This window comes from Fusarium solani (assembly GCF_023522795.1).
Source record: "Fusarium solani strain SB1 chromosome Unknown bctg00000001, whole genome shotgun sequence".
In the NCBI taxonomy this organism is placed as follows: domain Eukaryota; kingdom Fungi; phylum Ascomycota; class Sordariomycetes; order Hypocreales; family Nectriaceae; genus Fusarium; species Fusarium solani.
In genome coordinates this window covers 3774121-3801564 of record NW_027072156.1, presented here as the reverse complement: position 1 = coordinate 3801564, position 27444 = coordinate 3774121, and the positions used below count along the sequence as shown (strand labels likewise).

The 27444-nt window shown below is 55.9% G+C and overlaps 7 protein-coding genes across 7 annotated transcripts; 6 read left to right on the top strand and 1 right to left on the bottom strand.

The window, feature by feature from the left end:
• Nucleotides 1-1927: 1927 nt before the first annotated feature.
• On the top strand, nt 1928-5093 carry MRS44_003281 (uncharacterized protein; the record flags this gene model as incomplete). Its single annotated transcript, XM_065623153.1, has 3 exons — nt 1928-1930; nt 2053-2316; nt 2394-5093. 3 exons carry the CDS (start codon nt 1928-1930, stop codon nt 5091-5093), a joined length of 2967 nt encoding a protein of 988 aa, XP_065479225.1.
• Nucleotides 5094-8081: 2988 nt separating this feature from the next.
• On the top strand, nt 8082-10055 carry MRS44_003280 (uncharacterized protein; the record flags this gene model as incomplete). Its single annotated transcript, XM_046275347.2, has 1 exon — nt 8082-10055. The coding sequence occupies one exon, from the start codon at nt 8082-8084 to the stop codon at nt 10053-10055; it is 1974 nt and encodes a 657-aa protein (XP_046137394.2).
• A 1302-nt stretch (nt 10056-11357) lies between these two features.
• MRS44_003279 (uncharacterized protein) lies at nt 11358-12340 on the top strand (the record flags this gene model as incomplete). The annotated part of the gene is made up of 2 exons (XM_046268399.2): nt 11358-11898; nt 11949-12340. The coding sequence occupies 2 exons, from the start codon at nt 11358-11360 to the stop codon at nt 12338-12340; spliced, it is 933 nt and encodes a 310-aa protein (XP_046137393.2).
• Nucleotides 12341-12363: 23 nt separating this feature from the next.
• On the bottom strand, nt 12364-13262 carry MRS44_003278 (uncharacterized protein; the record flags this gene model as incomplete). Its single annotated transcript, XM_065623152.1, has 3 exons — nt 12364-12655; nt 12734-13041; nt 13098-13262. 3 exons carry the CDS (start codon nt 13260-13262, stop codon nt 12364-12366), a joined length of 765 nt encoding a protein of 254 aa, XP_065479224.1.
• Nucleotides 13263-14598: 1336 nt separating this feature from the next.
• Nucleotides 14599-19309, top strand: MRS44_003277 (uncharacterized protein; the record flags this gene model as incomplete). Its single annotated transcript, XM_065623151.1, has 4 exons — nt 14599-16952; nt 17015-18471; nt 18522-18748; nt 18800-19309. The coding sequence occupies 4 exons, from the start codon at nt 14599-14601 to the stop codon at nt 19307-19309; spliced, it is 4548 nt and encodes a 1515-aa protein (XP_065479223.1).
• A 754-nt stretch (nt 19310-20063) lies between these two features.
• MRS44_003276 (uncharacterized protein) lies at nt 20064-21663 on the top strand (the record flags this gene model as incomplete). The annotated part of the gene is made up of 5 exons (XM_065623150.1): nt 20064-20084; nt 20284-20566; nt 20732-21122; nt 21196-21442; nt 21535-21663. 5 exons carry the CDS (start codon nt 20064-20066, stop codon nt 21661-21663), a joined length of 1071 nt encoding a protein of 356 aa, XP_065479222.1.
• Nucleotides 21664-26197: 4534 nt separating this feature from the next.
• On the top strand, nt 26198-26990 carry MRS44_003275 (uncharacterized protein; the record flags this gene model as incomplete). Its single annotated transcript, XM_065623149.1, has 2 exons — nt 26198-26333; nt 26389-26990. 2 exons carry the CDS (start codon nt 26198-26200, stop codon nt 26988-26990), a joined length of 738 nt encoding a protein of 245 aa, XP_065479221.1.
• Nucleotides 26991-27444: the final 454 nt, after the last annotated feature.

Genomic DNA, 27444 nt, shown 5'->3' with positions numbered 1-27444 from the left:
CCTCACGCCCTCAGTCCCTCTGCATCCATCGCGACAACAGGTGTTGAAGGGGTCAAAGCACGCCCGCAGAGTCCATCCGCGTATGCGCGAGCACCGACAGAAAAAAAGCCCTCGATCCCTTCTCGGAATTCACAGCTGTCACTGTCGCCGCTCGGTGCAAGCCTTGAGCTGAGAACGCGACGGAAATGCGCTGCACCGCAGCACGGACTGCCGCATCCGCACCCCGTCTCGAGGATGCCTCTTGGCTCTGAAAGGACGCTCAGGGCCTCCGTTTCTGTCACTTCCCGCTCCCGGAACGCTGCAGTAGCGATATGCAACTGTAGTAAGGGGCCGCCCTTTGTGGATTCGACGGCGAGGAGCGAGAGGAAGATTCTTCAACCTCCATCTCGAGGACCGCGTCCCGAGGAAACAAAGCAATTATCTACGAGGCACGCGCAAATAGGATCGATTCCTGCTCGTCCTGTTGGTTCCAGAAACGACAAAAGATCCGCGGCGCGTCTTCTTGTTTACCTGCAATCTTTGCCGTCTCTCATATTCCCCATTGATATTCCGTTAAGAGCGGGACTAAGCGTCTGGGATCTTCTGCTAAGGAACCAACGACTCCACTCATGCTGCTGGGGCTCGCGCCTGCAATTAAGATGAGACCTGTCTTGGCACCTCAAGTCTTCGCCCTCCAGGGAGGAATGTTAGCTCGACTGCTGGGTCGACGACGTGAGAAGGGCTATGTAACCCTGGGCAATTATTAGACGCGTTCCTGGAAATTGTTGCGAATAGTCACATTGGCCGTCAGGGTTTCGGAAGACTTCACATGCCCGCCAGAAACTTGAAGGTAGTTCGATCCAAAGCATTCTACCTGGTTCATTGTCAACATTGAGCTGTCCTCAAGGTCTTCCTCTATCCATCGCTTCGGCTCCCCAGTCGAGCAAGAGCCGCGCTACCTTGACGCCAGTTCCGCTTGTGGGCTGATGCGTACCATCTCTTCAACATGGTTCGAGCTCTTCATTCCCGGTGGATCAGGCCCGTCTTGAGTCTAGCGCCATGTTCGTTTTTGCATCCAGGCCGCTGCTAGGCATCAGAGTTTCCCCTGGCTAGGTTGATATGTTACATTCACAGTCTGATGTTCGTCCAGCGTTTTCACTGCCAGTCTACCAGAGGAACGAAAGACCCAATTTCCCACCGTGAAACTATTTGAACAGCCTTGCTGGCTAAACACAGGCCATCTGACGCCATTCTCCGGGGTCGAGGTCATCTCTTGTCACGTGTGTTGCGATGCCTCCATTTCGACAGCCTCGCCTCGACCATCTCCCCTGTTCAAGCTACTCGAGCTGTTCAAGGAGACGCCAAGCTGGCCTCGCTCAACACTTTGTTCTTCTCTCTACTTTGAAATGGAGAGCTTTCTCAAATTGATCTATGCTTTTTGTTCCAGAGATTGCTTTGTGGTGTTTCTACCATAAAGATCTTGGCAGTTTCTTAAGGAATCAGAAGACTTGCTATGTATGTATTTGACTTCAAGCAGCTTCTCTGTACATATGCCGTTAAATTTCGCCCTGGATGAAGTATACTGATGAGCATCTGAATCAAGACAGACTGGTGAATGACTGAACTCCAGTCATGATGCAAATCCGATAATCTCGCTGAGATGTGGCTTGTGGCTGCGTGTGGCTGGTGCAAACCATCAGCCACGCCGTGCGACGCCGTTGCAGCTCGAGCTGCTGATGTAATCCCACGTGACTTTTCCATTTTTGGTTGCTGGGAGCCCCTCAGGCTCCCACACACGAAAATCCCATCGAAAATTGTGCCTCGCAACACCATCACGAGTGCCGGCCAAGTCTCTCAGCACACTTGCCTCCGCAGGCTGCGATCGATCTCGGATCACTTATAAATCTCCTCTCTCCGTCAAGTCATATCGTAGAGGAGGTTGCCCAGCATGGTACGCGATACCTTCCTTTGTCCCGAGTCGCCGTGAGGCGAAACAACCCTATCCCCAGAAATCTTTACCCCTCCCTCCCGCACTATGTTTTCGTCATGATGCTAACTTATCGTCTTGGATAGCCTCCTCCGCCGCACCAAAAGCCCGAGAATGTCCTGAAGCGCGCCAACGAGCTCATTGGCGTTGGCCAGGCCCCCGCGGCCCTGACCTTGCTGCACGAGCACATCACCAGCAAGCGCTCCCGAAATGTTCCCATCGTCTCGCTGGAGCCTGTGATGCTCCTCCTCGTCGAGCTCTCCGTTGAGCAGAAGAAGGGCAAGCTTGCCAAGGATGCTCTCTACCAGTACAAGAACATCTCCCAAAACACAAATATTGCTACCATCGAGGTACGTGTCTAAACTCCGGTCTCGCCCGGACCGCTGTTTGCTTGTCAGATATTCGGCGCTAACATCGGCATATGCAGCTGGTCTTGAAAAAGTTCATCGAGCTCGCCGTCCAAAAGGTCACCGCCGCCCAGCAAAAGGCCGATGAGGTCCAGGAGAGCATTGAGGCTACCGCCGCCACCTCCAGCGTCGACGATCTCGAGGCGAGTGAGACTCCCGAGTCTATCCTCCTTGCCACCGTCTCTGGTGAACAGTCCCGAGACCGCACAGACCGGGCGATCGTCACTCCTTGGCTCAAGTTCCTCTGGGAGGCCTACCGAACTGTCCTCGACATTCTCCGAAACAATGCCCGTCTGGAGATCCTCTACCAGAGCACCGCTACCCAGGCCTTCGACTTCTGCCTCAAGTACACTCGCAAGACCGAGTTCCGACGTCTCTGCGAGCTGCTCCGCAACCATGTCCAGACCGCGGCCAAGTACTCGTCGCAGATGCACGCCATCAACCTGAGCGACCCAGACACTCTTCAGCGACACCTTGAGACCCGTTTCCAGCAGCTTAACGTTGCCGTCGAGCTCGAGCTCTGGCAGGAGGCTTTCCGAAGTGTTGAGGACATCCACACCCTGCTGAACCTCAGCAAGCGACCCCCCAAGAACGTCATGATGGCCAACTACTACGAGAAGCTCACCCGAATCTTCCTCGTCGGCGAGAACTATCTGTTCCACGCTGCTGCTTGGTCTCGATACTACACTCTCCTCCGTCAGTCCTCCGTCCTGGTTGCCAGCGGCCAGGGCAAGAAGTCCGACAACCCCCCTGCGTCTGAGGCCGATCTCCAGAAGGCTGCCTCTTTCGTCCTCCTCTCCGCCCTCGCCATTCCTGTCATCAGCACCTCGCGATCCCGCGGTGCCATGGTTGACTTTGACGAGGCCCGAAAGAACAAGAACTCCCGCCTGACTCACCTCCTTGGCATGTCCCAGGCTCCCACTCGTGCCAGACTCTTCCGGGATGCCCTTTCCAAGTCCCTCCTTCACCGTGCTCGCCCCGAGATCCGAGATCTGTACAACATCCTTGAGGTTGACTTCCACCCCTTGTCTATCTGCCAGAAGATCTCTCCTATCCTGACCAAGATTGGTGCCGATGCTGAGATGGAGAAGTACATTCTTCCTCTGCAGCAGGTCATCCTTACCCGTCTCTTCCAGCAGCTCTCTCAGGTCTACGAAACTGTTGACCTCTCTTTCGTTGAGAGCCTGGCCCAGTTCCCCGAGCCTTACCAGGTCACTCGCGGCACTATTGAGAAGTTCATCATGAACGGTAACAAGAAGGGTGATCTTTCCATCCGCATGGACCATGCCACCGGCGTCCTTAGCTTCGACAACGACGTCTTCTCGTCCTCCAAGGCTGGCCACAGCGGATCCGGTGCTGGATCTGCCGAGTCTGAGACCGGCACTGTTCAGCGTCTCCAGAGTACTCCCTCCGAGATTGTTCGTTCCCAGCTCACTCGTCTTGCCAAGTCTCTCTTTACTACCTGCCACTACATTGATCCCAGCTTGAACAAGGAGCGCCTTGAGGCCCGCGCCGCGGCTCTTGCCCGTGCCAAGGCTGGTGCTGAGCAGGAGCATCTGGAGATCCTCGCCAGAAAGGAAGTCATTCAGAAGCGCAAGGAGGAGGCATCCGAGATCCAGGCTCGCAAGGAGAAGGAGAATGCTCGCCAGAAGCGACTCCGCGAGCAGGCTCTGCAGGAGGCCGAGGACAAGCGACTTGCTGCCGAGCAGAAGGAGCGTGAAGCCAAGCGTCTCAAGGCTGAGCGTGACCGTGTTCGCAAGGAGGAGCTCAAGAAGCAGATCGCTGATCTCAAGATGGGCGATAAGGCTATTGACATCGACCTTGAGGATCTCGACAACCTTGACAGCAACCGTCTTCGTGCCATGAAGCTGGCCCAGCTGGAGCGGGAGAAGAACGATGTCAACGAGCGTCTTCGCATCACTGGCAAGCGACTCGACCATCTTGAACGTGCCTTCCGTAAGGAGGAGGCCAAGAAGTTGCACGAGGACCATGCCAAGCAGATCGAGGAGGACCGCGCCATCTATGAGAAGGTCAAGGCCCAGACCCTCAAGGATGCAGAGCAGAAGCACAAGGAGAGTGTCGAGCTCAAGCACCGGCTTAGCCGCCTGGTGCCCCAGTACGAGTCCTTCCGCGACTCGCTCCATGAGCGTCGTCGTGATGAGTTTGAGAAGCGCCGCCGTGATGCTGAGCGAGAACTCGAGAAGCAGATTTCCATCCGTAAGAAGGAGGTTCGCGACCGACGTCTCCGCGAGAAGCGCGAGCGTGAGGAGAAGGAGCGCGAGCTCCGCGAGGCCGAGGAGAAGGCGGCCCGCGAGAAGGAAGAGCAGCGCCGTCGGGAGGAAGCACGCAAGGAGGAGCTCGCCAAGCTCAAGGAGCAGCGAGAAAAGGAGCGTCAAGAGATGCTGGAGAAGGCTGCCCTTCAACAGCGACGCGAGGAAGAGGCGCTGGCTCGTCGCAAGGCCGAGAAGGAACGGGGACCCCCTACCTTCTCTCGGGGTCCGGAGCGTGTGGAGCGTGCGGAGCGTGCAGAGCCGAGCGAGGGCCGAAGGCCACCCGTCTTCGGTGCCGGCAAGTGGCGGGATCGCGAGGCCAAGGGTGGCGACGCCCCTCCCCGGCCCGTGGACCTCCCATGGAGAGGGCCGAGTCCAACGACCGCCCCTCTGCTGGTGGTCCCCCCGACTGCAGCTTGCTGGCTCTGGCAACAGGCCCAGCTGGCGTGACCGTGAGGCGGCCAAGGGCGGTAGCGGTGGGGCTGATGCCGGTCCTTCCGCTCCTCCCCTCGCTTCGCTCCTCGGGGCGGTGCGCCGATGGACCGTGGAGACTCGGGACGTGGTGAGGGACGTGGCGAGGAGGACCGAAAGCAGTCCCCTGCTCCTCCTGCCGAGCCTCTGCCAGCAACGCGGGCACCTGGCAAGTGGGTTCCCCCTCACCTGAGGAACAAGGCTTAAATTGGGGAGGACGCAGCCGGGTATGCATTGTTTGCGATTCGCATCGGCGTTTAAGGGATTGGTTGGTTGCACATGGAGATGAATGTACTCTAGAGCTCAGTCTAATCCGTCGTTTTGAGGATTGAGCGGACCAGAGATTGGAAGGGAGGAAAAGCAGTACGTAGGTATCTATTCGATGTGATTCAGCATACGAGCAACATGTTTCATGATCCTATTTGGATATCCAAGGTCTTGATTGTTGATTGTCGTCGGACGAAAAGCCTTACACTGCTCGCGAAGGCAGACGCCATGATTTGAGTTCCACGTGAAGAGGTTGATATCGTGGCTCAGTTAGATGTCGATGGCTGAAAGAGTGAGTCTTTGAACTTGATGTTTGTCAATGAAGTAGGTAGCCACTGGCTGAAGAGCTTGATGACATATTCAAGCGTCTTGTACTCGAGTCTGGATCAGGCAACTTTGACTTTGTCATGTTGGCCCTCTCTCAGCTACCATCATGAGGGCCCAGAACATGCAGTTCTTAATAGCATCAACGCAGTAGCCACTTGGGGGCAATCAAGGCCTAGTGGTGGGCATGGAAAAGTATGGGAATGGCAGAAAATGCAGTGTAGGTTGGCGATAGTTTGGTTCCTGAAAACCTCAACGGCTTCAAAGCGCCAGGCGGACCGTCCGACGCAAACTCTTCCCACAGGTCGATGAGAAAAGCATGTCATGAGAGGTAGTATCGGAGCTAAAAGAGACCTGTGGCGGGGTCAAAGTAGTGCTTCAGCTGGAGCCGATGTGCCTTGAGGCGTCAGACTTCTTCAATATCAGTGATCGCTGGTGGGTAGCCTCGAGCTGTCAGATCAGGTACATGGGGCGAGCCCAGGTCTGTGTCATGTGTCATCGGTGCCTGTGGCTCGATTTACTGCTCGGACTTTGATCATCTGGATTCTTAGCTTTCTTTGCCCTCTCAAATCATCATTGTGTTGCTACTGATCTCCATCGTGAAGTTTTCAGATGGAGGTCTTACCCTACGGCTCGTGTAAGTCTAGAGTCAATCACGTGAGCGACGCGCCCCTGAAACCTTACACGAACCACACCAACATAACCTCAAGCACAAAGCATACAATCGCCGAATGACGAGGGTCTCAAGCCAGACATTCCCAGAAAGGGAAAGGGAGGCGCAGGAACTCTTTTGCGTGGCTTCTCAGCTAAACGGACCAACGCGCAGAGGCTGCCAACCTAAAAGCGTTTTTCTGCTGTCCCTCAGCCTTGACCAGATCCGGCCGCTCAACGTAGCCGGTCAACCCGGACGGTGGGCGTCTAGGTCCTGGTGGTAAGGGTTTTCCGGCGTCAGACGTTGGTTCAAGATGAATCAGCTGGTTATTGATCGGAGCCGGCAACAAAGGGACCACTATGGTGTCTTGTCTCCGAATGGGTGAACAGCAAGTGCTGGGCCTAGGGCCGGAGGAGACGAAAGAGAGAGAAAGCTCCTGGTATGCTCGTACGGACACGAGATGGAGCTAGCAGAGCTCTGGCACTCTATCAAGGGCCCGACCTGAAGGTAAATGCCCGTTGGGGCAATTTGGAATATGATCCAGGTGCAGATCTAGATCTGTGTTTCGGGAAGACGGGATGTTTTACAGGGATCTGTGAGGATCGTCGTCCTGGTTTACCTGTCGAGGAGATATGTCAAGTGAGCTTCTTACGGTAATGGCATTGTAGTCACATTGCTCCTCGTGGCTAGCGAGTTGCAGACCAGACAGTCGTACCAAGTGGACGCTGTTAGTCGAGGACTCATGATGGCCTTGCTGGGTTTTGGCTTCGGACCCTCGGTGTCACTACTCGCCCCTTGGCCCCATGATGGCGCTTGAAGGGTACCTGCATTCGCTCTGCAGGAACAAGGTGACAAGCATGCAGGGACACCAGAGACAGTCTCCAGGGCTCTTCCGGGAGCCGACAGCCATCGGGGCATGCCTGGACCCTTGGCATCTCCACGTGCTCCAGACTTCAGCCTTTTGGACCCGTCACTTTTTGTCAGCTTCTCAAGCCTCAGCATCTTTCGCTTACTCGGTTTGTCCCAAGGCTCTGGGCCGGCAAGCCCTCTCTCTGTCTCGTCCACCACTGGCATCTCAATGGGCGAGCTAGCTAGCCTGATCGGGCCCCATCGGATTGTCTCGCCCCCGCCAGTGGAGTCGTTCCGCACGTCGTGATACTCGATCCTTTGTCTGCTTTCGGCGACTCGTGGCGTCTGTCTACAGCTCCCGCTCTAGGAACAGCGTCCTGGTGAGCCACCCGTCGACTCGGGACCTTGCCATGCTGGGCGGGCAAGCGGGTTCATCGTCGCCTCGAGGCGTCCCTGGACCTCGATCATGGCTCTCTCGTGGCACTGTGGGGGAGGACGGGGCTTCCGGTCCCTGAGTCCATGGCTTGTAGATGGGTGTTCGAGATCTGATCGGCAAGAGACGGAGAGAGTCTTTTCGTCACGATCGTCGACCCTGGCATGGGGATAAATAACCTTGTCTCCTCCCGTCCAGTGTCACAACCTCTTCTCTCATCATCAAACAGCAGCTTCTCAAGCAGTTAGCCCGCTCTCACACTCTCTTCTCTTAAAACTTTTACATTCCCTCTTTTGTCCTTGCTTGCCCCCGGGCACCACTCTCTTTAAGACTCTTTTATCGCACTCAAACGCCATCGGGGCGTGCAACACCATCAAACACTTGCTACAACAACAAACCATTCACAGCCCTCGACATCCGTTCACTGGTTGATATCAACAACATGCATTCGCTTCGAACCATTGTCGCCGGTGCGGCTCTCGCACTGGCCGGCGTCGCTTCTGCCACTCACATTGAGTTCCCTCCCTGCCTGGACCCCTTCCAGCCTTTCGTCTACTCTGGTTGCTACACGGACGGTGTTGAAGGCACCTCCGCCAGCGCCCTCATCTACCGCTCCAGCCAGAACCAGTACAACATGACTGTCGAGAAGTGTGTCGCCGAGTGCAAGGGCAACGGTTTCCGCTATGCCGGTCTCAAGTACTGGGGCGTCTGCTACTGCGGCTCTACTGTCAGCGGTGCCCAGCTCACCGAGGACCAGTGCAACCTCCCCTGCAGCGGCAACAGCACTCAGACTTGCGGTGGCGACTCGGAGCTCTCTATCTGGCAGGACCCTACCTTCAAGACCACCACCATCCTCGGCGGCGCTCTCAAGGTCATCGCTGACTACCAGCCCCTCGGTTGCTACACCGACAACTCCCCCAAGGGCCGCGCCCTGACCTGGGGTATGAGCATGGATGGCTCTACCATGACTGTCACCAAGTGCCTCAACGCCTGCTCTGACCAGGGCTTCCCCCTGGCTGGTATCGAGTACGGTGGCGAGTGCTACTGCGGCAACGTTCTGGCCAACGACACCGCCAAGGCTGACCCTGCGGACTGCAGCATGCCTTGCAACGGTGACAGCACCTTCAAGTGTGGTGGTCCCAGCCGTCTGAGCGTCTTTGTCTCTACCGACCTTCAGTCTCTTCAGCCATGTGGTTGGGTACCCGGCTCTTCGCAGTCTTCTTCTTCGTCTGCTCTCCCCTCGCTCGTCTCCACCATCTCCAGCTCTTCCATTGTCAGCTCCTCTTCCTCCAGTGCTGCTGCTGCCTCTAGCTCGTCTGCCAACAACAATGGAAACGGAGGTAGCACCACCACCACCACCACCACCTCGTCCAGCGCTGCCGCCAGCTCGTCTTCCAGCTCGTCCTCCAGTTCCAGCGCTGCAGCTGCCAGCACTAGCTCCTCGAGCACTTCGACCTTGAGCACAAGCACTAGCACCACTGCTCCTGTTCAGGTCTCTACCAATCCCTCTCGGGTCACCACCTCTTCCTCCTCCTCTTGCACTACCCTTGGCCCTATGTGCACTGCTACCGTTGTCGTCCCCAACGACTGCGAGTACAAGGTCGGCAGCTGGTGTGCCCCTTCGGTCCCCGACTTCCAGGACCAGGACAGCTGCCAGACCGCCTACAACACCTGCGCCAAGAACATCGCCTCTTGCTTCCAGAAGGCCTCTTGGCCCAACGTCCTCGACTGCTTCAACTTCTCCAAGTGGTGCGACGGTGTCCAGGGCTTCTGTGCCTCGACCTGCTCCCGTGGCCGTAGCTGTAACAAGAGCGGCTGCATGAAGCAGAACCAGCCTGTCGGCGGCAACCCTGTCAAGACTACCACCTCTGTCTTCCCTTGCGCTGCCACCACCACCACCAGCACTGTCCCTCCTGCTTCTTCCACCTCTTGTGCTCCTCAGCCTACCAACATCTGCCAACAGCCCTCTTCGCGCTCCTACGGCTATGGTCCTGGTAACCCCGTTGCCGGCATTGAGCTTCCCCTCGTTGGCTGCAACGATCTGAAGGGTGACTTCACCCAGAAGCCCTTTAAGCTCTACACCGATGACGACTCCCGCTCGTGCAAGTCTTACCAGCGCAACCAGCAGAGCAACGCCTGCGCCGACGCCTGCAAGACCCAGTACGACCAGTGCAACAACGTCTACGTACAGAGCTGCAAGAAGCTGAACGGCGGCAACTACAAGCGTGGCCACTCCCACTTCCACCGCCGCGCCCTCGAGAAGTCTGGCATCGAGCCTCGCTGGTTCAACATCTTTGGCAACGACGGCTGGCAGTCTGCCCAGACCAAGTGCTACGTCCAGTACCAGGACTGCCTCGGCGAGAACGCCCAGGTCAACGCCGCCTCCCGCTGCCAGAAGTGGGGTACCGGTGCTTAAGCTGCCTCCAACAAAGCTTGAGTTACCTGCCTACCTACAGTACCTACTTGGGTATCGATCGATAAAAGGGAGAGGTGCATGGGGTTCCGGCTTGGGCATGGGATAGAACGGTTTCAAGGGGTCTGGTCTGGTTTTTTGTGAATGTCTTTTGTTTCTAGATTGGGTTGCATTGCATGGATTTGCTAGACACACACTCGTTTGGGTTAGAATTGCTTGTTTAGACTGTCATTCGCTACAATAGAGGCTGCATTGGTTTATCACTCTGGCTATACTTGACTATCGTGACTGTCACTGGCTCTGGTTCTTATTCTTGCGACGCTGATATCTTTAACCTGTTCTTTTCTATATAGCTACATGAGAGAAGATGACTAGGTTGAGTCCAAGCTCACATGTTCCGTCAGCCCCTGAGTCCGAGAGACCAGGCCGCACACACATGAGGCGTGATCGAATTACAGCACGGGTATATCGTAATTGTGGTATTAGGTATGGCATCACTTTGGCTCTTCTCTCTTGTCTTCATACTTCGTTGATGCCCACCTATCTTCTTTTCAGCGACTGCCCATCATCCACATGCCAAGCTCTCGGTGTATCAACAAGGGTATCATGCGCTTGATACTACACATGCCCAACCCAAACGCCTCTTATAGGACTGCGAGGCACCAAGTTTCTGCTTATTTGTTCTATTGGAGGCCAAGGGTTGTGGCAACTATTTGATCTCCGAACATAAGGCCATCTTCGTCGACTTGGGCGTATAGGGTAAGTAGGGTCGTCTTGCCGCGAAGAGCCAATTCCACGCTCAGCCATTAGCACGGCGAGAAGTTCGAGTCTGATAATTCCATGGTTTGCGTACCTTCACTTCTCTATCGGCTCATGTTATCATAAGATGGGTTGATTATGGTGGCTGTATGAAGCTCCCATTTTGGTAAGTTGTTAACGACATGAGCCGACTGTGACCCCAAACATGGAATTATGCCGCGCTGACAATGTATTTACCTACCCCATCAGCAGATTACCTTGAACTAGATATGACACTAGATAAACACCGACGGAGAATTACGAGTTGACTGTAGATGTCGTAGAAGTGGAAGCTGGTGATGTGTCGTGCCAGTACAGTGCAGGCGTTGATCCATAGCCACAAAGACGCGTAATTGACACTGTACGACAAGAGAACAACGCGACGCCTCGGCAGCTTAAGCACATGCTCCCTCACTTCCTCACTTTGGTCAACTCCTTTCTTTCCCTATAGCACCACCAATTCAGCATACAAAGCTAAATATGGATCTGGTACAAAGGTCAATCGACATGACGTCGTCCTTGACGCCGGCGCAGTGGTGTCAGAGCTTCTTCGTTCTCTCGGCCGGCCTCATTCTCTTCATCCAAGCTCTGCCGCAGGATGTCCGCAGCGCTCTCATGGACTACGGCCCTCGACGACCCAAGGATGCAAAACCAGCAAGCGGAAAGCCGGAAGCATCAAAGCAGAGTTTCAAAGCAGTTAGGTCATTCCTCAAGACCTTGACAAACTACGGACAAGTACCTCACTCGTGGTTTCTGCACTTCTACATCATATCGGTGTCCTTTTCTGCTTTCTGGGCTTGGCAGTATATCCAGAGGGGCACAGTCATGAGGACGATTGCGACCCTGCAAGATAGACCCCAAGAGTCATCGATGAGTCTGGAACAGGTATTCGTGGCCTGGTTATTCATGGCATTGCAGGGCTCGAGACGGCTTTATGAGAGTTTATGCGTGTCAAAGCCAGGATCCTCGCCCATGTGGTTTGTTCACTGGGCGCTCGGGCTTGGATACTACACCGCAATGAGCGTCGCTGTCTGGATCGAGGGTTCCAGTATGTCACCAATATGCAAAAACTCGCTTTTCGAAACTGACAAGACGTAGGCGCAATTCTCGCATCCTGGGACTCGCCCAACCAACCCATCCAAGTCCCGCGAAAGGTGCCGTCAGCCCTGGCCCTGTACGTTGTGGCATGCCTCAAGCAGAACCAATGCCATAGGTATCTGGCAAGCCTCAAAAAGTACACGCTTCCAAGCGAAGGGTGGTTTGAATATCTGGTCTGTCCACACTACACCTGCGAATGCCTTTTGTATGTCGCCATTGCTTGGATTGCCGCGCCCCCAGGCCAGCTCCTCAACAAAACGGTCCTATGCGGACTCTTGTTCGTGGCTGTGAACCTGGGCGCCACAGCACACGGCACGAGGAAGTGGATGGCCAACAAGTTTGGGGCGGACAAGGTGGCCAAGAGGTGGACAATGATCCCTCTCGTATTCTAGGCTCACTCGAGCGCCCACGTCGTTCATCGCTTGAGGAACATGCCGAGCTTGTTCGCAACCTTGGAGACCTGAAGAACATCTCGGTACGTCAGACTCGTACGGGTCTGGCGGATGTTCCGACCACTGGCATAGGCATCGGCGTCGCGGAGGAGGTCCCAGTTGGCGACGGTGTCTGCAGTAAGGTCGGTGTCCTCCTCGATATCGGCAATACCGTGAAGGTAGTCGGTGTATAGCTGGCCAGTCGTGATGAGGAGGCTACGAGGTTCTTGCAGGATCCTCCACGCAGGCTCGGGATCAAGGGCACCGTCTTCCTTGCTGCGGTACAGGTTCAAGCACAAGCTGGCACCGAGGCTCACCGTACAAACGACAGGCCAATACGCGGATCCATCCTACGCAAGATGAGCATACCATAGCAACGGGACCGCGAGCTGTCGTGTACTCAACTTATGCGGCATAATGCCAATACCCGGTGGATACTCGTTGATGAGGACATGGTTGGGCTTCTTATGAGGACTCTGGGCAAATATGTGTCCAGATTCGGAATCCTGGATTGGAAGTGATAGCAAGCGAGATACCACGGGAGTCTCGAGCCAAGGAGGTAGCGGAGCGTCGAGAAGCTTGTTGTTGACGAGATCCGAGGGCCACGTCTGAAGACGACGTTTGGTGAGCTGCTTCCACCTCGGCTTGGGGGCACTCGAGATCTAAGGGGTATCGTTCAGTCATGAGGCATGAATATCGTCCAGGCCGAGCTACACACTTTATCCAAAATCATTCGCTCCTCTTCCTCGCTTATGAAGTCTGGGATGTAATACGCCGTCTGAGGTAGAGTGGTGATCCTGGCGTGGTCCAGGGAAGGTGGAAGTGAAAACCCATTGCCGGCATCGTCTTTATGGCCAGAAGAAGAGGCAGATGCATCCATCATGTCGGATTTTTCTCGCTGTTGGGTCGCAGAATGAATTAATCAAGCAAGCACGCACTGCACTGCACTGGCATGAATCCCTGCAATTTGTAGATGCCACACTCCGTACCGTTGGGTTGTTTCATGAGGATCGAGGGGTCAGAGTCAGTCTTGGTGATGGCGCCAGGCGGTGTTTCGACCAGGGATCAGCAATGATTGTTGAATGAGAGTGGAGAATATTGGAGGCCGAGTGCGAGTGGTTGCCTGAAGCTGTGGGCGCACTACGGATATGCATGTACACGTGCGCTGCAGCGGCGGGGGAGAAATGAAGAAAGGACGATCTTCTGGAGGTCGGCAGACAGCCTTGAAGGAGGAGGACAGGGACGGGACAAAGGAAGCCAGTTTGTAACATTGAAAAATGCCGCTTGCTCCTCTTTCGCAAACCCCCGAGCATGAACTGATTTGATTCCTGGCCTTGCTTGTCCCCGTGCCGTCGAGATGATGGACCAAGGTGTCATCTTCAGGTGCCATTATCACAAGGGTGGTTGGGGCCCGGTGGCTGCTAAACCCACTAAAAGCGCGCTGGAGAGGAGTCCTAGGGTTGCCCCCGGGCGCCAAAAGACCGGGACTTGAGAGGCAGCCGTCAAAAAAAGCCGGACGCGTTCTGGGCAAGGATCGTGACGGGAGAGACGCATTCTTATGTTCGCCCCCGGGAGCCTGGACCCTTTATTATTGCCTCCCTTGGCCTCAAGTGTCTACGACGCCGCTCATTCGTCTGCCGTAATTGAGTGCGGTCAGCACCTTGTGGGCGGCCGTAGACCTTAACAGAGCATAGTACGAATACCCAAGCACAGAACCGTCCAATCACATCACCGCTGGCCATCAAAGGGGACGGACAGACTCTTTTCGCTCTCGGCTTGGGAGTTCCCCGTCGCTCTCAGTCATCCATTCAGCAAAACAAGGTTTCAGCATCTCATCTCCAAAACAATCCATCCTCATTCATCCTCGTATACCGCCTGCGACCCGACCGCCCGATTCCTGTCGAGACTCCGATTCCTCGAACTCTGTTCCTCGTAACCTTCAACGCTCGCCGGATCGTCTTCATACGTGTCGCTGTCTGTCCTTTTCCGCCTTTCCTCGTGTCACCGGCGCCCGTGTCCTCTCTCGCTCGCTCTCGACGCCTCACCAAATCCCATCTCGTGTGCCGCGCCCGCACCCGCACCTTGTCCTCGGTTGTCGTCGTCGATAGGGGCTCCCCCTTTTGTCTCATCCGTGCGAATCAATCGCCCCCATCGTCGTCGTCCTGGTCATCCATCACCAGAATGGTGGTAGTCGCTGGCCGTCCTCGCAGGTAAATGTCATGGATGCGCAGAATGCTGCCCAGTCCGACCAGACGAGGCCTGCTGGCGATGAACCTCGGCGGCCCGACCCCAAACCCGAAACCACCAAGTCGACGCCGCCGCCTGTAAGCCCCAAGCCCTCCGAGCCCGTTGATAAGGACAAGGACTCTCAACCTGCGAATTCTTCGTCGGCGCCCGATGCAGATGCTCCTGAGGACCGCGACTCTGACGCCGAAACGATCGTTCTGCCTGGTAAAGATGGCCACTCCCCTTCAAAGGCTCGCAAGGTGAGGCAGGAGGATAAGAGCGATGGCGATGGCGACGGCGACGCCTCCAAGTCGACCATCCAGGCGGCCGGCTGTCCGCCTCACGACCTCGAAAAAAATCAGTCTTCGATCATCGCCCGCGGCGACCCTATTAAAAAGAAGCGTCTGTCGGCCCATCTCGAACGCGAAAAGCAGTCACGGGGCAAAGATGCAGCGTCGAGTGGTTTGAGCTCTGCGCCTACGTCCCCACCTCAGCACCGGCGTCAACACCGTCGCCGCTCCGACGACCCCCACTCATCTTCCGACTCTGAACACTCTCGCCCTCGGCCCTCCAAGACGTCCATCCGTGACAAACTAAAATCTACCGAGCGCCTGGTGCCGCACAAGCGAAAGGGCTCAAGGCTCGAATCCGACGACGAGGCTGACAACCGCAAGGTCCGCCGCCAGCGAACAACCAGCGTAGGCATCGACTCGGGTCGCCTGCATAAGGAGCACAAGGCTCTCGCTGGCAAGTCACACCATGAATCACAAAACCGATCTATTTCCCCACAGTCTCGATCTCATCGGAGGAGCGCATCCTCCCAACTGCCCTCACATTCCTCCAACGGCTCCAGTCAAAAGAAGAGGCGCCTGCCTCCCCCTCTACACTCCACGGAATACCACTCGGACGAGTCTTCTGCCAGTGGCAGTCCCCACCCTCGCAGCTCCAAACTTCGTAGCCTGGCAACGCCTGCCACCGCCGACACGAATGCTTCTCCCGCTAGAATGGCGCCACACAAAAAGCATCTCGATGCTCACGGCCAGACCTTCCTAGCCCGCGCTTGCGCCAAAGGAGACTACGAGGGTGCCAAAACGCGTCTTATGGAGAGGCCAGAGGACCTGAATGTTGCCGACTACGCTGGAAATACGCCTCTGCAAATTGCTGCAATTAATGGATGCGAGGATATTGTCAAACTTTTGATCGAGGCCGGCTGCAATCTGGACTGTGTCAACTACGATAAAGATACTCCACTGCTCGACGCCGTCGACAACGGCCACCTCGGAGTGGTCAAGCTTTTGCTGGACGCTGGTGTCAACCCTCGAAAAGCCAACGTGAACGGAGAAGAGCCAGTCGACCGTGTGAGCGAGAAGACGGAAAACGCAGACGAGATTCGTGCCGCTCTGATGGCAGCAAGGAAGCGAGTAGGTGAACGACGACGCACCTCCGAAGACCGCCATTCGCACCACGACTCCCATGACGCAAGAGATTCACACGCACCGGACAGTCCTCGGAATTCCCCTGCCACAAATCAACAAGGACGCAGATCAGGAACCGTACGCGCACAAAAGACAAGAAACGATTTGCTGTACATGCCCCTGGACGAGAAGACCCTCCGACAAGCTGCTGGACGTGGAGATGAGGAAACCGTTGCCCGCATCCTGCAAGTGAAGGAAGGCTTCAACGACCCCGAGTCCATGGTTGCTGCTGCAAGAGGAGGCCACGATCTTGTCATCCAATTGCTACTAAGTTTAGGAGCCGCAAACCCAGATCCAGCACCCATTTCTTCCGTACAACCAGAGTTTGCAACACCGATACTAGCAGCAATTGGACAAGAGAACATCAAGGTTGTGGAATTACTCTTAGAACAACAAGGTTTTGATCCAACACGGCGTTTCAAGGGAGAAACTTACTACGAAATTGCACGGCGTCGGGCAGGCTCGAACTGGAAGGAGGAAGAACACATGTTGAAAAATGCTTACGACGAGCACAAGCGGAGTCACAAGGACTCGGCCAAAACGAAATCCCCCAGCCGACGGGACCGAGAGCGTGAGCGTGGTGAACGAGAGGAGCGTGAAGCGAAGCGAGCTAGGCGAGCTGAGGCCAAGGAGAAGGAGGAGGCTCGTTTGCAACAAAAGCGGCATCTCTCTAGTCCGGAGCCGAAGAAGAAGCTCAGCAGCGCCAAGCTCACCAGTCCCAAGGAAAAGCGAAGAACAGACGCGCCCGCCAATCATGGAGATGACCACCCCCCGAAACGTGGCCCAGGACGCCCCAGAAGGAAGATCGCCTCCCCTCTATCAATGTTTCCGACCGCGAACTGTCTCCCTCGATTTCTCACAAGCAGCTCAAGGTGAAGCGTGCCGAATCAGATGCTGCTGGCGTGTCGTCTGAAGGTGAAACTGTCAAGCCCAGAAGGAAGCTTGTGTCCAAGGGCGAGCTACGAGGAGAACGAGAGAGGCAACGGCGTGCTAGCATGGCCTCCAACGCCTCATCACTCAAAGACCACCCTACCAGCCCTCACGAAACGAGACACGACGAACCATCCGACAAGCACAGGCCCGAGAAACTGTCTGAGAAGTACCATGACCGAACCAAGGCTCTCAAGCGAGACGAGTCAAGGGATCGTTTATCAGTTTCCGGTGACGGGTCGGCCAAGAGGCACCGAGCTAGTACCACGCCTGATCGACCCAGTAATGGTGACAAGGATGATAGTGAAGTCCCACTGAAACGACGACGTATCGACGGTGAAACCAAGGAGAAACGACCGAAACAGTTGCTATCCTCCGACGAACGACCACGCAAGTCCAGCTCTCTTCAAGATTCTTCCAAGCTCTCATCCAAATCGAATCACAAGAAGCATGATGACGATCGACGGGAAAAACATCATGACTCTCATCGTGCGGAACCGGATCGATCCAGCAGCGCCGAGAAGCTGATCGATGTCAAGTCAGAAGATACTGACGTTGACATGAAGGATGCTGATACAATTCGAGCCGTGTCAGAAGCTGAGATGCAGGCTGCTCGAGCAAAGGAGGCCAAACAGGCCAAACAGGCCCAGGAAGCCGAGCAAGAGAAGCAGCGTCTCGCCGAATTAGAAGAGGCAAAGAAGAAAGAAGAGGCGCGGAAGAAGGAGGAGGCTCGCAAGGAGGAGGCGCGAAAGAAGGAGGAAGAGCGCAAGCGAGTCGAAGCCGAAGAAAAGAAGAAGCGTGAAGAGGAAGAAGCGCGAAAGAGAGCAGAGGAAGAGGAGAAGAAGCGCAAGGAGGAGGAGGCTGAGCAGGAGAGAAAGCGGAAGCAAGAGGAAGAACGCGAGGCCGAACGGAAACGCAAGGAGGAGGAGCGTCGACGACGAGAAGAAGAGGAGAAGCAACGACGTGAGGCCGAGGAAAAGGCTCGCCGTGAGGAAGAAGAGAAGAAGCGCCTGGAAGAGGAACGGAAGAAGAAGGAGGAGGAAGAGCGCAAGCAGCGAGAGGAAGAGGAGAGGCTACACCGTGAGCAGCTCGAGCGAGAAGCGGCCGAACAAGCTCGCCGTGAACGCGAGGAGGAGGAACGAAAAGAAAAGGAGCGCCGAGACCGAGCACATCGCGAGGAAATGGAAAGGAAGCGAGCCGCTCGCGAAGCCGAACTACGACGGATACGCGAGGAACAGGAACGCGCGCGCCTCGACAAGCTGCCCCCTCTTCTTCGATGGTTGGATACTTGCCCCAACCCCAAGCTTCCTACTATTGCAGAGAAGTTCAAGCGGATGCAAGGTTGCCGCTACGATACCATCCGACCAGAAGCCAACCAAACACCCGAAGGGCGCGAGCAATGGGTTCTAAACACACACGCTGCTCTCCTTCTCGGCGAGAAGGATCTGAATCTGTCGCGATGTAAGCTTACTTACTGAGTCAATACTGGATTGCACTAACAGATGTTCTAGACACGGCTTGGGAGCGTGTTCCCGTCTCCTCCCTGGCTAAACTTACTCTTTGGCGAATTGAATGGAGTCTCTACTCCCTTGTCGACGAGAAGCTTTGGGATCTTGGACGCCAGCTCCCCAACTACTATGGAGACGAGGATCCCTCCGAACTGCGTTTCCAGACGAAACAACGGCTCAAGCAGGAAGCCTGGGAGAGGTTCCTCGACATGGAGATGTTCTTTGTCAAGGTATGTTGTGACACGATGGCCAGCGACTTGTCATTTGCTAATACGAGTTAGGTGTCGGATCTGATGTATACTGTTCCTAATATCCCACACCTGTGTCATGTTCAACTTGCGGTGGAATACCGCGAACTGTTGGAGACCGAGGCGCAAAGTCGTGGGTGGGTGACAAACAACAAGTGGAAGCAAGATCCAGATGCTGGTCGCTTCCATGGTTTCGCACCTCGATCCAAGTATTACTATAGCGGTCTCTTGGTGGGCGAAGACATGCCTCAACTCGCACAGACGAGCAGCACACCGTTCCCAGAGAAGAAGGTTCCTCGACGAGGACTGATTCAAGTCCACCCAGACGACCCAGAGTACCCTCGAATCTGCGTCGAGCAAGGACTTGAGCATCTGGTCAACGGCCACCTAAGCCCGCCTCTTGTCAACGGCATTCATTCATCACCCATCAGCCAAAAGTCAATGAATGGCACCATCCGGGTTTTGACGCCAGGGTCGTCTGAGGGCATGACAAACTCGACTACCGCTCACGAGGGGCTCACGAATGGAGTTAACGGAAATTGAACCTGAAGCCACCCAATGGGGTTTGAGTCTCAGATTCACGGTTGAGAGTTATTATACTGCTATTTCAAGTTTCCTTTGTCCAAGTAACGACCATGGACGGCGCAGGCACAGACAGGGAATGGTCTGGGTTATTGCTTTGTCGACATGGGGATGATGACAGGTAAAGAGGGGTATGGCATCTATCTACCCATGAGGATTGGATCGGGATATAGGCCTGTTTCTGGGGGAATGGTCATGTCATGTACATGGGTTGGATGGTTTCCGAGAACCTGAGAAGACGATGTTTGAAGGCGACAGGTTGTGTCGCGTGTAAGGAAGAAGGACGACGCTCGTCATGTACACACAAGCTAATGGCTGGGGGACACTTGACGTTACTACTGGAACGAGACACTGTTGGACAGGCTCGATCCCGCTGTATGAGCGCTTGTACGCACGGTAGAATCAACGAAACAACAACAAACGTCAAAATGTCTGAATACTTGAGTGGCAACTCATAACGTGGTGTTGATACCCAAAGGCTAACTTGACCTGAGACCTGATTGGCTGCCGAGACCCCACTGGCTGACATCACTTACCACTCGCAGGTGGTGGTTGCCAGAAAAATTTACCCCACCATCTCAAAGACTCCAACACACGCATTTCAATTATCACCAAAAGTCCCCTGCTCACCGCGGATTTGTGCTACGAACCCGAGATCTGAGGCCAGACACAGCCTGGAAACAAGCCGATACCGTAGCAGGAGCTAGTCGCCACCATGGCTACCACAGTGGACAAGGTATGTTGCTGCGAACCGCCACCAGTTGCGCCATGAACGAGATGAGGTTTGCTAACCCTGACCCCCCCGCCAGATCAAAGAGATTGAGGCCGAAGTGCGTGATTCCCATCGACTCCCCCCTCCCTCGGCATGTTCGAGATGACGATAATCGACGAACCCTCCCGTATCTCAGCCAACCGGCTCTAACCCGTGGAAACAGATGGCCAGGACCCAGAAGAACAAGGCGACGTCGTTTCATCTGGGTCAACTCAAGGCCAAGTTGGCCAAACTCAAGCGCGAGCTGTTGACCCCCAGTGGTGGAGGCGGTGGAGGCGGCGCTGGATTCGATGTGGCCAGGACAGGTGTCGCCAGTATCGGCTTCATTGGGTTCCCCTCTGTGGGAAAGAGTACGCTCATGAGCCGACTGACGGGCCAACACTCGGAGGCGGCCGCGTACGAGTTCACCACCCTGACATCGGTGCCCGGACAGGTCGTCTATAACGGTTAGTTTCACTTGTCTTCCCCCTCCTCCACTCTGTCCCGCCCTCCCAGCGGCTGCGGCCGTTTTGGCGGGCTTGATACCCGACCCCGTTGGCGAGCCGCTTGTTAGAGTTGCTTCTTCGTGCCCCCCGGGCTTTGTGGCAGATCGGCTGACACGCACTCACCAGGCGCCCCCTTGCAGATTATCGACCTTCCCGGAATTATCGAGGGTGCCAAGGATGGTCGAGGTCGAGGTCGCCAGGTCATCGCCGTCGCCAAGACGTGCCATCTGATCTTCATTGTGCTCGACGTGAACAAGCCCCTGACGGACAAGCGTGTGATCGAGTCGGAGCTCGAGGGCTTCGGAATTCGAATCAACAAGGAGCCACCAAACATCACCTTCAAGAAGAAGGACAAGGGTGGCCTCAATATCACGAGCACAGTGCCCCTGACCCATATCGATCATGGCGAGATCAAGGCTGTCATGAGCGAATACCGGATCAACTCTGCAGACATTACTATCCGATGTGACGCCACCGTCGATGACCTGATCGACATTCTCGAGGCCAAGAGTCGAAGGTAGGCGAGCTCTAATACCTGGTACACCTGAAGTAGAGATGGTCCTGAGGTGCTGACATTGGTAACCCGCCAGTTACATTCCCGTGGTTTACTGCCTCAACAAGATCGACTCGATCAGCATTGAGGAGCTTGATCTGCTGTATCGAATCCCCAACGCCGTGCCCATCAGCTCCGAGCACGGGTGGAACATTGACGAGCTGATGGAGGCCATGTGGGACAAACTCAACCTTGTTCGGGTGTACACGAAGCCCAAGGGCAAGCAGCCCGATTACTCGGCGCCCGTTGTTCTCCGATCCACGCGCTGCACGGTTGAAGACTTTGTAAGTTGAGAGAGAGCCCAGCTCACCCGGTTCCTAGAGCGGAGCCTTGTAATTTGGCCAATATGTGATTGCTGACCAAATCCGGTGCCCAGTGTAACGCTATCCACCGAAGCATTACGGAAGTTTTCAAAACGGCCATCGTATACGGCAAGTCTGTCAAGCATCAGCCGCAGCGAGTCGGGCTGGGACATGAGCTGTGTGACGAAGATGTTGGTGAGTAGCTTACTTCGGTGACCCCGACCAAGACCCCCTCAAACCAAACCCAACTCCGAGGCGGCCCAAACGCAGATCGCGGGAACGGATGCTCTGAGGCCGTCAAGCTTGATCTACCCGATGCAGTCGGGATCTTGCTTCTTTGACCGGCCGGGGGGCGTCTGACCCCCCAGTCGAGTGCGTTGGGGCTAGGCGGCCAGGGTTTATGCTAGAGTCATGACGATGCTAACTGTCTTGTCAAAGTGACCATTGTTAAACGATGAAGAAAACCTTGCGGAGATGAAGGGGGGCTTCCCCACGGGAACGTCAGAGGCTTCGTGAGCCGGGCAACTTGGACCGCCGCACTGCAATCGATGTGTAGCCAGAGCCCATGCCCGACCACCCACCAGGTTTGGAGCAGCGGGTTGATTTGGGCTTGGCTCGAGTGGCTGAGGGGAACAGAGAGGAGGGAACCACGCGGGTAACGGCATGGAATGACGGTTACAACAGGGTCAATAAGGACAGGGCTGACACTGCACTGGATGCGCGGCTACGAGCACGTCTGGCTGGTGCGAAGTCTCGACTTGGGCTCGACCAGGCACGATAATGATCGGCACAATAGTTTCCGGGGGAAGACGAGGTGGCGTGCGCACTCGCAGGGCAAGCTGATGGGGCTGCATCAGGGGAGATGAAAGAGAGAGAACCAAGTGTTAATCGGCAGGCGACGATGAACAAGGGACGCGACAAGATTAAGATGAAGATGGAGACGGAGACGGGGATTTCTCAGCAGAGATATCCCCGGGATGGTTGCCGTATGGAGCAAGGCAGGCAAGGCAAAGCACTTGCGGCGTGCACATCAATCAACAAGAGAAGAGGCAGCCGCGGCAGTTCATAGTTGACTGTTTGGAAGATTGCACCACTCGGAACCGCTCTTGGGCAATTTCGAACAGTGTCCATCCATCAACAAAAGAGAGACGCATTTCCCAACAGCAACAGCAAAGATCTTGACTTGAGCCATTACCAATCACCCAAACTCACACTCACACTCACCATCTAAAAGACTTACAACAGACAGCGACGCTAGGTAGATTTTGAACCCCAAAGACGACGCCACCATCTGATGTCGACAAGCAACGGGACGCAGTGGTTCGACCTGCATAGCCGAGGGCCTCTCGATCTGCGGCTGTCTTTCCCAGCAGAAGCGTGGGATGCAGGCGGGGGCCGTGAAACAGGTCCTCTTGCTTTTGCTTGGCTTGCATCGGGGCGCTTAAAGAGACGAGCTCGCGAGTGAGCGCAGGCTCACTTCATCTTCGGCCCTGACGGGTCTGGCTCACTCTATCGTGTCATGCAAAGACGCAGACGCAGCAGCCAAAGGATCTATGCCGAAGGCTCGTGCTCTTCAGGTATCCGTAAGCCACGTTAGATGCCAAGTCAAGGTGTCCCGGCACGTACAGTACAGCCCCGGCTCCCCTTGGTGGTCCTGTTCCCGTCTATCCACAGGCAAAGGGCATGTTGAAGCAGGATCGAGACAATGTCCGCAATCATGACAAAGCAGCAGCAGAAAGAAGCGGGAGGATTAGCATGGGCATCTATCATCTCTCTGCCTTTCCCCCGGTCAACGACGAGTCAGACAAAGTCCGCTCTTGTCACTAACAAGATTCGACATGGCTCCTCGCATCGACACGCTCCGTTCCGTCCACCCCCCGCTAGTGCCGCTCTGCGACCCACCCTTCATCATGGTGCCCGGCGGCAAGAGAAGCATCGTGAAAGGCGGAGAGGCAAGCCTCTGGACATGAAAAACGTCCCGAAGCCCGCGCCAGGCTCGAAAGGGGTTAGGCGACCCCCTCTCTGGACAAGGGGATCCCTCTCCCCTCTCAGCAAGCAGGGGAGGTAAGAACGCTCTCACAGGCCGCTGCGGGCTTGATCTCCACAGGAGCATAGAGTGGCTGCAGGGAGGGAGGAGGTGGAGCAGCTGTTGAAGAGGAGGAGGGAGGGAGGGGGGGCCTTGCTGTCTGCATGGACGTTTGCTTGCTCGATCATGTTTTGGTGTGTGTGTCTGTGTGCGTGCGGACTGTGGGAGAGCAGGGTTTAACGTCTAGGGTTATGAAAAAAAAAAAAAAAAGGATCACAAAGTTTTGTCGAGAGTGAAAGAGGAGGAAGCGATGGGGACGGACAGGGAGACGGCAAGTAAGTCAGTCTTGTTGGGAGCTGATGGGCACGGTTGGCTTGAAACAACCGGCCGATAAGGTTGATCCCGTTGCTGTAGAAGCAAACATCAGGACAGACAAGCTCACGGCATGCACGAGGTCAAGCAACAGCCAGTCTTGTTCTTCAGCAGTCATATCACGACGGCTGATGAGATCTCAATCGGGCAGCGCAAGGGGCAGATGGCGCCCAAAGAGACAACAAAGATGGATACCATCCCCTGGCTGCGCTTGGTTAGCAACCATTGACCAAACACGGCCCCAAGGTAGCAGTTGCATGGCATGGCATGGCATCCCAGGGCAGGGCAGCAGCAGCAGGGCAGCATGGCACTGACTACACTGATCAAAGGCTCACCTCCCGCGGTCCCTACAGCACCAGGTCTGAAGGCGATGAAATGCGATTGGCCGCATCACGGTAGCACGGGCGAAGAGGGCGTATATGGCTATACGCCGGGCGTTGGGATACGATACGACATGATGCCGCTGTCATGAGATGCTGGGTTAGATCTGGACACGCGCTGCGATCCTTCTCTGGAGCCGCCGAGTGGGCGTCGCGTCGTCATGATCTCACCACAGGCGGAGGGCCTCGTTTCTGTCAAGCTTCAGCAGCAACAGGGGGACGACGGATGGGATGGAGGACCTACAGTACTAGTGCGCCATGCCACCACGGGAGAAAAAGCCAAAGCAGAGAGGGAGCTCGTCTGATGCCGTCAAGTCAAGTCAATGAGCGAGCAAGGAAGCATGTTCAGGTAACGACTGCCGCTGATGGCTCCAGCTTGATATTACACTACAGACGGATTGGGTCTGGGGCCCGAAGATCAGCAATGCAAAACAAAGCATCCTTCCATCTTGCTTTCTTTTTCCGCCGACGCCAACTTGCCATTGTCATCTCACTCGTTGGACGACACCAGTAGGAAAGGAAAGCCACAAAAGAAACGTTTGAGAGGTACCTGGCACCATCAATGGAAGGAAGCGAAAGGTGAACCAGACAGAGTAGAGGGAAGGGAAGGGAAGGAAGAGAAAAAACCAGACCCCGGTGTCAGGGATCTTGATGGAGCTGGCCAACTGGATCAACAGCCGGACGGCGGATTGGACCGTTCACGGGCAGAGGCGGCGCCCCTCCCCTCCTCCATTTCTCAGCGGGCTTTCTTCTGTTGTCAGGATCTCTCTCTCTTGTCGGCGGTCGAAAAAGACGGACGGCAGCAAACAAGCACAAGAGGTTGCTTGCTGCCCAATGGCTCTTCGTCTGCCGGGGGTGGAGTGGTAGACAAGCTCTAGCTGCGCTTGGAAGTGGGCGCACACCCGTTTATGCCTCCCCGGAAATTGCGCTAGAGATCTGACTAGCCATGGGAGCCGTTTTCCTCCATGTTGGACCTCTTTGCTCTGTCTGCGGCCCAGGCCCAACCCCAAGAGAGATGAAGAAATGATACGCGACAATCACCGAGGGTGCAGCGACGGCTCGGAAAGGTTAAAAAGCCAAGCCGCGAGACACGGGAGGGGACATGCCATGACATGGATACACACAACAGACTCCTGCTGAACAGGACAGGGGGCGGAATGGCGACGTCGACTGGCGATGAGCGATGGATGATGGATGGCGGCAGGCGGCGGCTGTCAAACTGGCTCCAGAAAGGCCCGTCCCACTAGTCTGCCTCTGTCCATGTCAAGCCCCCGGTTGTGGTTCTTGATTGCTACCTACCTGCTGCTGCAGTTGCAGAGTAGCGGTAGATCTCCGTCTCGGTTCTCGTCTCAACTCGAGGCACCAGGTGTAGGAGAGGTATCCATCCATACATCAGACGGACAGTACAGTACAGTCAGTACCTACCATGCTTGCTTGCACAGTACCTGCTCCGTAATCCATACACCAAGTTCTACAGGGCATGGCATGGGATAGGATAGGATAGGATGGACGAGACCAGGCTATGACCCACCGTCATTCCAGTTGCGGAATCCCGAGCACCATGTCATCATGTTGCTTGCTTGCTTGCTTCCTCGACTCAAAAGGTGTGTGTCTGCGAGAGACGCCTGCTGGCTACTTGTTCGCCTATAGCACGACGACGACGCCGAGATCAAGATGAAGGAAGGGGGAAGAGCCCATCGCGGACGGACTATCTGCTGAACACTGCAGACCGATCAAGATGGACGAAACACTCACATCTCGCTCAGACTAATGCTAAGCCACGAGCTGATTCACAACACAGACCAACAACTCAAAAAAAGAGGGCTGTCGAGTGGACCACGGCCACACGTGCGCCCAGTCCGTTACAGAGTAACATGGCTACGACTCGCTCCCGCCCGTCCTGGTATGTAGCTACTACCTATCGAGGTATCCTGGGGCGGCACATCTCCACGGCCCACGATGTTTGCCCGCGCTAGACTTTGGCCAGTCAGCCAAGCCATGCCGCTGAACGGGCTTGGCCAAGGGACGGACCAGGAAGAACGGTACAAGACCAACAGCAGCGTAGTGTCCCGGGATTATCGAGCATCGCATCGGGGTATGGTCAGCGCGCGCACGCATGAGAGTGTGAGAAAAAAACGTGCCTCGTCAAGCCTGGCCTGGAAGACGGGGGTGGGTGGGTGGTGGTGGTGAGGCCCGAGCATGGCTCGACCACCCTGGAACCACGAGGCAAAGGCGAGGCGAGGAAAGACGCGAGAAGGAAGGGAGAAGAGATGGGCCAGGACATGGCGCACGAAGGACAAGGCTGAGCGAATCAAACCGTCAGAGCCTCGCTGATGAGTGGCTCTCGTCTGCCCCCCCTCCCCTCTTCCCTTCACCCATCATCTCCGCCCCAGGCCTGACCCCATCCGATGAGACAAGGCGCGAGAGCCGGATCTCGCCATCCGGGCGGGCATTGGTCTTCAAGGGCACCGTGATGACAGAGTCCGGCGTTCGGGGAGTAAATGGAAGCAAGCAATGGACCACGGACGGTGAGGTGAAGGAAGGGGGGACCGGCCAGCCAGCCGGCGAACGAGGCCACGAGCTGGCCCGTCCGAGGCTGAAGGCTGAAGCAGAGCTGAAGGGAACGGCTCTTGTGCCTGGGGCTAAGAAGCTAAATAGTGACATTGGCCGCCTTACCCTTTTCAACACCTTTCGGGTTTTGTTGCTCGCGGCTGGCCTGGGTTATGATTATCATCCTGGAGTCTGCTTCTAGTCGGTCAGGGACCAGGGCTGCCCGAGACCCTTGTCCATGCCATGAGCAAGCCGGACCTCCCGCCGTCGTCGTCGCTGCTGAATGTATCTCATCCGTGGCCCGTCAGTCGATCTTTGCTGGGGGTGAGAGGTAGGGGGAAGCGAGCGAGCGAGCGAGCGGTCGGTGCTTTTCCGTCCGTCTGATGGCATGGCATGGTCGCGGCCTGGTCTGGAGGGAGGGAGGGGCGTTATACCAGAAGCAGCATGTCGATATCGCGGGCTCATATGCTCAGGCTCAGTCTGACTCTCTCAGGCCAGGGCGGGATGGATTTCGTATCTGGGGAGGATCTGGCTTCCTAGCAGGTGACCTGGTCCACTCATGGTGGACTCCCTCTCGGAAGAAAGGGCCTGGTTCTATGGCCCTCCCACCATAGCCTCTCCAGTTTAAACCCAGTCGAGCCCAGGCCATCTTGGAC